The sequence below is a fragment of the Trypanosoma rangeli genome (assembly GCF_003719475.1).
Source record: "Trypanosoma rangeli strain AM80 chromosome Unknown Tra_15.4_contig_00450, whole genome shotgun sequence".
Taxonomy (NCBI): domain Eukaryota; phylum Euglenozoa; class Kinetoplastea; order Trypanosomatida; family Trypanosomatidae; genus Trypanosoma; species Trypanosoma rangeli.
Genome location: NW_021706196.1, coordinates 1,815 through 13,043, shown reverse-complemented (window position 1 = coordinate 13,043; position 11,229 = coordinate 1,815). Strand labels below are relative to the sequence as shown.

General features: G+C 56.3%; 7 protein-coding genes across 7 annotated transcripts in view, besides 4 other annotated features; all 7 read left to right on the top strand.

Annotated features, from left to right (window-relative positions):
- Positions 1-407: 407 nt before the first annotated feature.
- Positions 408-428: a microsatellite.
- Positions 429-530: 102 nt separating this feature from the next.
- Positions 531-568: a microsatellite.
- Positions 569-582: 14 nt separating this feature from the next.
- On the top strand, positions 583-1,200 carry TraAM80_08697 (elongation factor 1-alpha (ef-1-alpha); the record flags this gene model as incomplete). The annotated part of the gene is made up of 1 exon (XM_029385434.1): positions 583-1,200. The coding sequence occupies one exon, from the start codon at positions 583-585 to the stop codon at positions 1,198-1,200; it is 618 nt and encodes a 205-aa protein (XP_029234716.1).
- Positions 1,201-1,485: 285 nt separating this feature from the next.
- TraAM80_08696 (Vps51/Vps67 protein) lies at positions 1,486-3,927 on the top strand (the record flags this gene model as incomplete). The annotated part of the gene is made up of 1 exon (XM_029385433.1): positions 1,486-3,927. The coding sequence occupies one exon, from the start codon at positions 1,486-1,488 to the stop codon at positions 3,925-3,927; it is 2,442 nt and encodes an 813-aa protein (XP_029234715.1).
- Positions 3,928-4,274: 347 nt separating this feature from the next.
- On the top strand, positions 4,275-5,675 carry TraAM80_08695 (mitochondrial processing peptidase alpha subunit; the record flags this gene model as incomplete). The annotated part of the gene is made up of 1 exon (XM_029385432.1): positions 4,275-5,675. One exon carries the CDS (start codon positions 4,275-4,277, stop codon positions 5,673-5,675), a length of 1,401 nt encoding a protein of 466 aa, XP_029234714.1.
- A 797-nt stretch (positions 5,676-6,472) lies between these two features.
- On the top strand, positions 6,473-7,159 carry TraAM80_08694 (uncharacterized protein; the record flags this gene model as incomplete). The annotated part of the gene is made up of 1 exon (XM_029385431.1): positions 6,473-7,159. One exon carries the CDS (start codon positions 6,473-6,475, stop codon positions 7,157-7,159), a length of 687 nt encoding a protein of 228 aa, XP_029234713.1.
- A 348-nt stretch (positions 7,160-7,507) lies between these two features.
- Positions 7,508-7,547: a sequence feature (GA-rich).
- Positions 7,548-7,664: 117 nt separating this feature from the next.
- On the top strand, positions 7,665-8,213 carry TraAM80_08693 (uncharacterized protein; the record flags this gene model as incomplete). The annotated part of the gene is made up of 1 exon (XM_029385430.1): positions 7,665-8,213. One exon carries the CDS (start codon positions 7,665-7,667, stop codon positions 8,211-8,213), a length of 549 nt encoding a protein of 182 aa, XP_029234712.1.
- Positions 8,214-8,227: 14 nt separating this feature from the next.
- Positions 8,228-8,252: a microsatellite.
- A 539-nt stretch (positions 8,253-8,791) lies between these two features.
- Positions 8,792-10,198, top strand: TraAM80_08692 (uncharacterized protein; the record flags this gene model as incomplete). The annotated part of the gene is made up of 1 exon (XM_029385429.1): positions 8,792-10,198. One exon carries the CDS (start codon positions 8,792-8,794, stop codon positions 10,196-10,198), a length of 1,407 nt encoding a protein of 468 aa, XP_029234711.1.
- Positions 10,199-10,523: 325 nt separating this feature from the next.
- TraAM80_08691 (Flagellar Associated Protein) overlaps positions 10,524-11,229 on the top strand; it is a gene marked incomplete at both ends in the record, with an annotated part of 1,668 nt that continues 962 nt past the window's right edge. The window contains one exon of the mRNA XM_029385428.1: positions 10,524-11,229. This exon is cut by the window's right edge and continues 962 nt beyond it. Within this exon, the coding sequence (XP_029234710.1) occupies positions 10,524-11,229 (706 nt within the window).

Below are 11,229 nucleotides of genomic sequence, written 5' to 3'. Positions count from 1 at the left end.
GATCGAGTCCAAGATCGATCGCCGCTCTGGCAAGGAGCTTGAGAAGAACCCCAAGTCGATCAAGTCCGGTGACGCTGCCCTCGTGCGCATGGTGCCGCAGAAGCCCATGTGCGTGGAGGTGTTCAATGACTACGCGCCCCTCGGCCGCTTCGCCGTGCGTGACATGCGCCAGACAGTTGCTGTCGGCATCATCAAGGCGGTGACGAAGAAGGAGGGCGGCACCGGCAAGGTGACCAAGGCCGCTGCAAAGGCCTCCAAGAAGTAAGTCGAGGGCAAAGGTTGTGCGCAGATCTTGTTTTATAATTTTATTTATTTATTTTATTCTAATGATATTGCGGCGCTGTACGGTTATGATATTTCTGCTAGTTTGGTTTGGCTGCGCCCCTCCCTCTCTCTTTTCCCCTCCCTGTGTGTGTGTGTGTGTGTGTCGTCTCTTTTTTTTTTTGTTGGCGGCGCCAGCTTTGTCATTTTCTTTTTTTTGTTTCCGCGCTTTCGTGCTTGGCAGTTTTTAGTAGTGCGCAGGTAGCACTGTCGGTGGGTGGGTCGTGTGGTGTGGGTGTGTTGTGTGCTCCGGCGACAGGGATGGATCGCGGAGGAGGAATTTATGTGGATGAGCTGCGGCGCAGACAACGGCGGCGGCGCCTCGCTTCAAAGCCGCTGGAGACTCGGCGGCGTCGACTGCAGTACTGCCGACGGCACAATGAGAAGGACGGGCGGCTGCTGTATTGTGACTACTGTGACCTCTTCGTGTGCAGCGGGCAGCGGACATGGCTGCAGCACCTTGGTGGGGTGCGGCACATGGAGGCTGTGGAGGCGTACTACTCCTTGCTGGAGGCCCGCGATCCTGCGTGGGTGAATGCTGTCCGCGAGGATGTGTCGCGGGCCCACGTGGAGGAACACGTACGGCAGCACCAGCTCGTAGCGGGGAAGGGGGCATCGGTGCCAATGCCTGCCATGACGCTTGGTTATGTAGGTCAGCAAGGCATCGTTGTTGGGGGAACGCAACCACCTGGCGTTACGCACGCCAGAGTGGACAAGAGCGACAGCGACAGTCGCGGCAGAAGTAGTGCGCAGCGTGGATCCCCATCTGTGCGAGTGGGTGGGCTTCTCGTAGCGGCTGCCACGCCCCCAGTGGTGAAGGTTGACGGCAAGGCTATGCCGCTCCCGCAGGGCTGCAATCAGACGATGCACCGACCTTGATGAATTTCTTCTTTTTTGCCACTACCTGTGGATGAATCGCTTAACAGAAGGTTGTGATCATTGTTGCATCTGAGTGTGTGTAGAACCAGTCGTATTTGCTTCTCCTGCAATACACATGTCTGCGGGGCTGCCGATGCCGCCATCACTTCTTCACCTCATTACTCCCTCACTATCTGTTTGTCTAGGGGAATAACAGTCAGTAGTGCTGATTGTAGTGCTTTGAGTGCATTGCATATATTGTTGAGTAGCAAAAGAGGTCTCAACAAGGGGCGTTTGTGCAGGGTAATGAATGCGGGAAACACGGATCGCCGACGGCGCATCCGTGAGCAGCTGCGTGAGTTCTACGGTGACCCCACAGCAAGCCGGGAGCGGCACTCAATGGAATGCGGCAAGGCAGGGACGTCGCCGGAGATGGACGTGGACTCAGAGTTCTTCAACGTCAACAAGTACGTCACCGATCTCCTGCGTCGGGAGAGTCTCAAGGAACTCGTAGAGACGGACACACAGCTGCTCCGCACCGTCCGCCACCTTGACGGGGAGCTGCAGGAGCTGGTGTACCAGAACTATGCCAAGTTTATCTCCGCAACCGACACCATTCGTGAGATGCGAGAAAACATCACGGAGATGGACGCCAAGCTGCAGGCTCTCTCCAGCAATGTTGAGAACATTGATGCGGTGTCGAAGAGCGTTACGGACAAGCTGCAGTTGCACCGGAGTCGGATTGAGGATATGATTTTAACCAACCGCATGCTGCGGAAAGTGCAGTTTCTTGTGGAGCTTGCGGACAGGATGCGTCGACTTATTGAGCGGCAGGAGTACATGGCGTGCGTGAGGTACTGGGTCGTCGGTGACAGTTTCTTCGCAAAGCACACACATTTATCGAGTATTACGAAGATTCATAGCGAGTGCAGGGTTTTGGCGGGGCAGCTGTATAGTAAGCTGCAGGAAACCGTCGTCACCACTTCCCTGGATGATCCGGAGGCGATGGATGTTATCCGTTGCGTTGTGGAGGACATGCGTCTTATGCGGGCCACCTCACTCTTCGCAGGTGCGGCGGCGGAGGAGGGAACGGCAACAACAGGTACCACAGGCGACACCTACGCGTCATTTGAGGCGGAGATTCTGGACACGTTGATGAGGAACGTCAGTGGTGGCTTTGCGGCGGGGGTTCAAGGCGTCAATAGTGCCATCCGGGCAGCCCTGGCTGTTCCAAATTTTGCCTCAATGGATCGCGCGCGTTGGACGGACGTCTTAGAGCACGCCCACCTGCAGGAGGCGCTGGCGCAACTGAAGAGCCTCTGCGCCCTCTTCCACTCCAACAGTGAGAGGGTGTACAGTTTGTTTAACCGCGAAAGTGGCCCCACCGTTGCGTTGCGAATTGTCGAGGAGGTGCAGCCGGTCCTCATCGACATCATGGCACCCATTACCACCCACATGAGCGAACTGTTCATCGCCATGGTGAGTGCCTTTTGCTCGGATGGTGCAGGGGTGTTAACGAGGCCAGCCATGGTTGACAGTGGGATCAATGCCATCTTTACCACCTTGGCAAAGCGTCTCAAGTACTACTCTAGCACGCTGAAAACGTTGGGGGTGAACTACCTTGATAATGCGCACAGCCAGCAAAGTAGACAGTACGCGGCGCTCGTGGATCAGTCTGTGCTGGACATCTTTCAACGCCTTTTGGCGGCCTTGCAGTCGAAACTCACAGAGGGGGCAAGCGTCCCCGACACCATTGCGTCTAACAACAATTCAAAGGACTCGGCCTTCACACAACTGTTTCAGTTTTGTATGACGCGCTTTGTGTTTGCCCACGCTGCCACTGCCGCTGATGTGTTTGGTCTCGCATCTCTCATTGGCACCGATACTCTGCAGCATAGCGATGTGGCCGGGGTGCAGCGACGTTGCACGTACGTTGCGCGGGCATTCTCGCATCGTGGTATCCTCCTTCTTGGTCAGCTGCATCTTAACTGGGTTGCCGCGGCATCATTTCCGATGGATGCGGTGGACCCCACATCCGCGGCAGCGCCCAATTTTGGTGTCGCCTACGCACTGTGTGAATTTGTGCAGCAGTTGGGCACTATATACGCCCTCCTGCGGGATGGGGTTCTTGCGGGTGGGGCGGTGAAGGAGCGACGTAGCGTGGACAGTGCAATGGGTGGTGGCACGAGACGGTACACGAATGCAGGCAGTGGCCGAAGCAGTAGCAGGGCTGCCTCGCGAAAGTTGGTGGTGACGTTCGTGCGGGAAACGGATAACGCCCTGCAAAGCACCGTGGACCGCATTTTTTCGAAGCAGTCGCGGAACAACACGGAGCTACGAACGCTTCCACACGAAATTGGGGCTGCCTCCGTGGTGACTGCAGTGACTGTGTACGTTCTAAAGGGCCTGATTGAATACGTGCGGAACAAATCCTTCACACGTAACGGCTTTCAATGTGTGCAAATCAGCTGCACCTTTCTCCTGCATGCGTTGACACCTCCTGCACTGCCAGTTTCACCTGGTGCATCCGGCGCCGAGGGTGGCATGTCCCTCTTGTCCTCGTTGGCGGAGTGGCAGGGTGACTGCAGGGACGACAGAATGCTAAAAATTGTGCCGCAGCTTCTTAACGAGTGCTGCACATCTGCGTACGAGCGTTGTAGAGAAAAGGCCCCACTGACGTCGGTGGTGGTGGATAAACTAGTGAGCTCCGCCCTTGAGAATACGCAGGTGACCTCCCCGCTTTTCTGAGCGAGTCAGGGACGCAGGATGCGGAGGGTCGTGGGGGAGACTTGCGCACTGTGCAGTAGGAAGATTAAAACAAAAAATAAAAACAAAGAAATTATTTGTTTTCTCTTTTTTTCCGTTATGCTTCGGGCGGAGTTCCCTCAACTTTTCTCGTTGTTTCGTTTTCGTCATTTTTTTCCTTTTTTTTTGCTGTTGTTGTTGCTTTTCGCCATTGTGCGTGCACTGATGCGGGGGCGGCGCCTTACAGTTTGTAGGGACGCTCATTTGAGGAGCGCGGCGCGAGAAACTGAGCGGAGAGCGTGCGGGGGGAAGGGAATAAAAAAGGAATTGAGTAGGAAATTTGTGACGGGATGCTCCGTCGCACACGAAGCCGTGCGATCTCGCAGTACAACTTTGGTCAGCCGTCGCTGACGAGGGCCTTCGGCCCCATACCGTGTGAAGGTCAGACAGCAAAGGCAGGGAAGGTCATGTCCACAAAACTTTCAAATGGGGTTCGTGTTGTGTCGCACGACTTGGACGGCGCCCATAGCGTCGTTGGAGTCTACGTTAACGCAGGGCCAAAGTACGACCCGCTCAGCTGCCCAGGACTGAGCCACGTGATGCGCTATGCCATTCAGACATCCAACATGGATAGCTCGCTGTTTCAGGTGGACCGGACGATGCGGTCTACGGGCAACGCCTATGGTCATGGTGAGATCTGTAAGCGTTACGTGCACTGGAAGGCTGAGGGGAGGCGTGACATGTGGGAGCACCCCTTTGCGATGCTCGCTACAGGGGTGGTGGCGCCGCGCTTTCACGAGAGCGACGTGGAGCGTTTCCGCGACACCATGGACAACCAGCGCGAGGAGCTGCGCTGGCAGCACCCACGCGAGTACTGCGTGGACGCTCTTGAAACGGTGGCATTCTTCAGGGAGCCGCTTGCTTCCCCGCGCATGGTGCCACCGGAAGCAAATGACCGCTGCAATCAGAAGGCGCTTGTGGATCACTGGGCAAAGCACTTCCACCCCGGCAACGTCACTCTGGCGGCTGTCAACGTCCCACACAACGCACTACTGGCGGCGTACGCGTCACTGCCGTATCCGCATTCCGCGGAGGCCCCTCACCACGCACGATCTCGTCAGCCAACCTTCTCGCACGCGAGCGAGGCCACACAGTTCTACCCTGGACGTCAGCGTGTGGTGTACGAGGACCGCGCCAAGGCGATGGGCACGGTGCCAGACATGGGCCAGGAGGTCATCGCTGCTCTGGGGGTCCCAACCTTTGGATGCGATGAGGACGTAAAAAAGTACGCAACAGCGCTCGTGGCGCGAGAGGTGTACCAGGCCTCCATTGACCGTGCCATGCCAGCCGCCCTGGCCACGTCGCAAGGGGTGCAGTCATTCTACCGTCCTTATTCGTCCGCGGGCCTCCTCGGCGTTACGATCCGTGGTGCTCCGGAGGAAGTTGAAAATCTATTAGCTGCTGCAAGAGGAAGCTTTCCAACGAAGGTGACAGAAGACGAGGCTGCTGCGGGACGTGCTCGTGCCACGATGGCCTTTACGCGGAATCACCTAGAGATGGTGCGAGACTACTGCGACTTTATTGCGACGTCCAGCGCCACACCACAGCAGCTGTTGGGGGCCATCGGAGCAGTTTCGGCAGGGGACGTGGATGCGGCTTTGGGCGCTGCTGGTGCCGTGGCACCGGCCGTCTTCGTCACTGGCTCCACCTTTGCCTTTCCGAGGGTGTCGAGTCTCAGGAGGGAGAAGTAGCCGCCCTCCTTTGCCTTCACGCCACTCAGTGAATAAGCGGAACGACGGTACCGTTGTTCTTTGGGGTGAGGGGGGGGGTGAGGGGAGTAGGAAGAGAGGATGGGGAAGTAGTAGGCAACGTGGATAGTGGAATAATTGTGGTATACTTCACGGTTGGCAGTGGTTTTTTTTATTTTGTTTTGTTAGCCGAAGCAGGCACGAGCGAGGGAAGGCGAGCGCTGGACAGAACAAACATTGTACACATGCACCCATTGCCTCCAAGGAAGGAGGGGGGGGGGAGAAAGGTGCTGAGGGGGTATTACTAGCAACAGGGAAACAAACGGAGGAGGAGGCGCTACCGGAGCAAAGAGAATGAAATGTTTGAAATGCATCGCATCGCTTAAAGGAAGAAACCTCGTGGCGAGAGGGAAGAAACCAAATACCTTCCGTATGTTATTGGAACAAAAAAAAAGAGGAATAGAGAGAAAGAGTATGAACGTGTTCGCGTGTGTGGGAGAGGGGAGAAGAAGAATCCATTGTGGGTAGTGTAAGTGGCGGCAGCGGCAGCTGTCGGATGCTGAGGCCTTAGTGAGGTGTGAACCAGCTGCCATTATATCTTATTGCTTGAATATTTTTTAGCCCTCTTCAACTTGTATTATTATTGTCACCACCACGGCTACCCTCCAAGGAAGGAAGGAAGTTCGCTGGGAGTAAACCGGGACCCCCATTACACGTTGGCCGCGGACAGGGAGGCAGCCCAGGCTGGCGGAGACGAACAGTGGCCTGGGTTAAAGGGGAGTTGGTTGGTGCACCCTGATATGCGGATGAATAACTCCTGTGAAATGTTTATGTCATGCCTTGTGATGCGGGCTGGCCACAAGTGCCGGTTTGTGTGCTCTCGTCGCCACCTCCATGGTGCTGCGGCGATGGTGCTTGCACGCGGGACGTATTGTAGCCGTCCAAACAAGGAAGAGGGAGGTACTACTGGCCGTGGCGGAAGTTCGGACGACACGGTACATTACCCCGACGCTGTGGCGATAGTACCGGGGGACTCGCTCCTCACATCCGAAGGACTCCGGAACTACAGGGACTGTTACCTCCGGCCGCTCTTGCTGCAGAAGCGGAAGGCGTTACGGCAACTCACGGGCATCAAAACTCAGTGTGAGACGGTAGCGCTTCAGTACGCGGACTACTGCGCGGCAGGGTTTTTTGTGTTGCTGACGGCACAGGCAGTCACACTCTTCTACTGGGTGTACTTCCTTTTTGATTGGAACCTCGTGGAACCAATCACGTACCTGCTTAGCTACAGCGCGGTGTGGCTTGCCATCGCCTGCCACGCAACAACGCAACGGGATTTGACCTACGAATCCTGCACAGAGATGATCACAGCGCACTATCGTTCTGTGCTGTACCGCCGGCACAACTTTGATGTGCAACTGTGGCGGCAGCTGACGGCAGAAGTAGAGCTGCTGGAGGAGCGACTGCGGGGCTTGGAAGGTCTCTGAGTCTGTGATGTGCCTCCTCCCTTTTTTTTTTTCTCACTGTACTGCTGCCGGTGCGGGCGGTTTGCCGATGCCCCTGGTGCGTCCCGTTGGGCCTGGGCTCTAAAGATGTAGGTGATTCCGCATTCAGTTATGGCTTTTATATGCGTTGTTCTCTCTATCCCTCTCCTTTCTTCTTCTTCCTTTTTCTCCAGCAGTGAAGGCAGGCGAGAGCGGGAGGGAGACGGAGTTGGAAAAACAAAAAAAAAGAGGATAATGACGGTGAACACGCATGCGGGCGTGCAGATAACACGCGATGCCACCTTGGACGCGTCCTCCTCCTGTGGGAGGCGCTGTGGTCTTTTATTGGACTCTTTTTCTTCTTGCTTTTTTTTTATCTTTCTTTCTCTCTCGTGTTTGTGGGCACCAGCACCGCCAGTAGGGGAGCCAACAAAGAAAAAAAAGACGCACTGACACTTGGCCGAGGCTTGTAGAATAATAAGAAGAAAGAGTAGCAAGGGGGGCAACAATGAACGTGGAGGAATATTGGCACTTGAAGGCCCGTGAGGCGGTTGAAGAGCACCGTGGTCTGATACAGTCGCAGCGAGACGAGATTGAGCGGCTGCAACGCCGCTGCAACGATCTCCTGCACGAACGAAGTATGATGCGGGCGGCGACGGCGGAGGATGTCCGGCGTTTTTGTTTGGAGTATCAACGAAATCAGCTGCTACAACAAATCGTGGCAGCCTCACCGTCAGGAGCGGGCGCAGCAGGCTCCTTAGCGGGTCGTCAGCCTGCGGCATCGTCGACAGATACCATCCCGCTTCATCTCTTGCTGCAGTTCTTGCATCAGTACAGCGGCGGGATGGTGCCGATGTCGGAGAACATTAAACGGAAGCGGTCACGGGAAACGATGAACGGTGGGTGTGGGCCGAAAACCGTGAGCCAGCAACGTCTAGTTCAACGTGCAGTGGCGCGACGGAGACTACGGCTGCGGGAGGACGACACGATAGAAGAACTGCAGCAGGAGCATGACCAGCCGTACGAGCAGCGTCCATGTGCGGATGCAGCTCGGTAGTATAACAATTCGTCTTTTGTTTTTTTGTTTTTTTTTCTTCCCTTACAAGTGGGAGAGTCTCTTCTCTTTTTTTGTTAGCCATCCTCTTTTCGTGTGTGTGTGTGTTAAAGTGGGGAGGGAGAGAGGAAGTATGCAGGAAGGATACGGACGTACGGGTGACAGATGGTGCGTGGTGCGTGATGGCGTCATTGCATGGCTCTTTCACGCCCGTTCGTATGGTTAAGAGTAAAGTGTGAGCCCCCAACCGCCCCCTTTTTACCCCTCCCTCCTAATCACTGCCCTGGGGGAATGGTGAGAGCGGACACCAAGTGACGGTTCACAATTTCTATCCCACAGCTCTCGTCTCACTCATCGACTACTCGCCGTTGCGGGGTGGTGCCGCTGGCAGAAGCGGTTGCATGCGCCTACATTTCCTTACTTCTTTCTCTCTCTATGTGTGTTTTACAGAGTGCGTGTGCTTACTTCCTTCTTGTTTGGCCGAGGGCAGTGTCACGCGTCGTGTCAAAACAGACGCCCAGGTCTCCCCACCCCTCCCAAAAAGTAAAAGGGTATTTAAAGCCGCATAAAAGAAAAGTGGGATGGCTTCATCGGGTGGCGCATGGGAGGTGGTGGTCGATAAGGCAGCGCTGGAGGTGACAAAGTACCTAGCAGCGACGACCGACCGCTTCCTGCCGGACTCCTGTACCGCGCGGTGGATGCTAACGCTGCTCAACACAAGCTCCCTGCGTGATATTCTCGTGGAGCGAAACTACGGCGGCAACTGCGGTATGATTGGCTGCCCGGGCGGCTGCAAGCCGGAAGGCCGGCGGCACGGCGACGGCGAGTGTGTGCGTCACCCCGCTGAAGGTGCGGACGATTGCAGGGGAGATAAGGACGACGATGAGGACGAGTGGGCAAAGGAGGCGGCAGAGGCGTTTCGGCGGTACGAGCGGTACCGTGAGCAGCGCACGCAGCAGGCGGCGCATGCGAAACCCTTCAAGCTGAGCGCAACGATGGCGCATCGCTTTTGTTCGCCCGCATGTGCGGAGGAGTTTGAGGCGGTGATGCAAAAAGTGTCCTCCTCGCTTGTGTATGGGCGGAGCGAGGTTGTGCAAGCTGTGGGGAGACTATTCCCCAACATGAGCCTCGCTGCGCTGCAGCGTCTTGCGGGGGCGGAGTCCACGTCGGTAGCAGACATTTTTGAGCGATGCGTGGAACAGGAGGGAAGTACCGGGCCACGGCTGCCGTCGCTGCAGGAGGTGTTGCATGGCATTGATGCTGAGGGAAACACGTGGAGCCGGGACATGAGGCAGGCGCAAGTCATAGGGACTGACGGAGGGCGAAAACGTCGGATGCCGCTGCCGTTGATGGTATACGACTGGTGTATGACGATGTCAACCGCAAGAACAAAGGACCTTTTTGCCACATTATGTCGCAAGGGCAACCTGAGCAGTAACGTATGGAAGGACAGTGAGAATAAGGCAAGACGAGATCGCAGTTTGTATGTCAAGTCTATGCAGTCCATCCGCAGCAGGTGCGTGCAGCGTGCAGAGGTGGAGTTGTCGTCGTTGCGCGCGGAGAGGGTGGGTGACGCGGAGCCGCCTTCCGTGGATCCGCAGCTGCAGCTGCAGCGTCTTGCTTTGTTCGCCACACATGTCTTTTCCGCTGAAACGACCGCGACACTCTCGCGTCTCCTTTTGTACGATGAGGCGACGTTGAAGCAGGCATGGGGTGTGTGGCGGTCGAGTGGCCTGCTCGACAGTTTGCAGTTTCCCTTTCCGTTGCCGGGTGTCTTTGTTGCCGGGGGTGGGGCGCCGTCTGTGTTGTTTCTTGCTCTTGTGCTGCTGGCCGCCACGGGCCTGTGCGAGGCGGCGGTGTGGGCGGAGTGGATGTGGCAGGACGCCGACGACGAGGCGGGTGGCAACGCCCTCGGCGAGTTGATGGTGGCGTTGGGGGTCACCGCGGAGGACCTTGTGGCCTGCGTGAGGGTCCTTGTGCTGGACTGACAGCAACGGAAGGGAATAAAAGTGGAGTGGCTGTGTGTGCTGCTGCCGCCTCCCCCCTGCGCTTACGTCAGGTCGTTTTATTATTGTTATTATTATTTTGCTCTTTTTTTTTTGTTGATGCTTGCATTGACGCCATGCGGGTCTTGTTGTCTTCGTCACTGTGACACCCGCTTTCTCTTTTTCTTTTGCCCACTGCAGTGTGGGGGTGTCACAACAGCAAGCCGTGCTCAGCAGGTCGCAGGAGTGCAAGCCACTAAGCAAACAAGCAACAGCGCGAGAGTGTACAGAAGGGCGCATACACGTGTGCGGCGGAGCAGGAGAAGTCATGTTCCACAACAGCTATCAGTCCGGTTTTCTCTCCATCTTGTACAGCATCGGCTCCCGGCCGCTGCAGATTTGGGACACGAAGGTGCGCAACGGCCACGTGAAGCGCATCACCGACGAGGACATCCAGTCCTCCGTGCTTGAGGTGGTCGGCAGCAATGTGAGCACCTGCTACATCACCTGCCCCGCCGACCCAAAGAAGACGCTCGGGATAAAACTGCCCTTTCTCGTCATGATCATCAAGAACCTGAAGCGGTACTTCTCGTTTGAGGTGACCATCTTGGACGACAAGGGCATCCGCCGCCGCTTTCGTGCCTCCAACTATCAGAGCACGACGCGGGTGAAGTCGTTCACCTGTACGATGCCGATGCGCCTGGACGAGGGGTGGAATCAGATCCAGTTCAACTTAGCGGACTTCACACGACGTGCGTACGGGACAAATTACCTGGAAACCCTGCGGGTGCAGCTGCATGCAAACTGCCGCGTCCGCCGGCTGTACTTCAGTGACCGCCTTTACTCGGAGGAGGAGCTGCCACCAGAGTTCAAACTATTTCTTCCCATTTCCCAGCAGCGGCCGCAACAACAACAACAACAGGCGCCACAGATGCAACAACAACAACAACAACAGGCGCCACAGATGCAACAACAACAACAACAACAGGCGCCACAGATGCAGCAGCAACAACAACAACAGGCGCTACAGATGC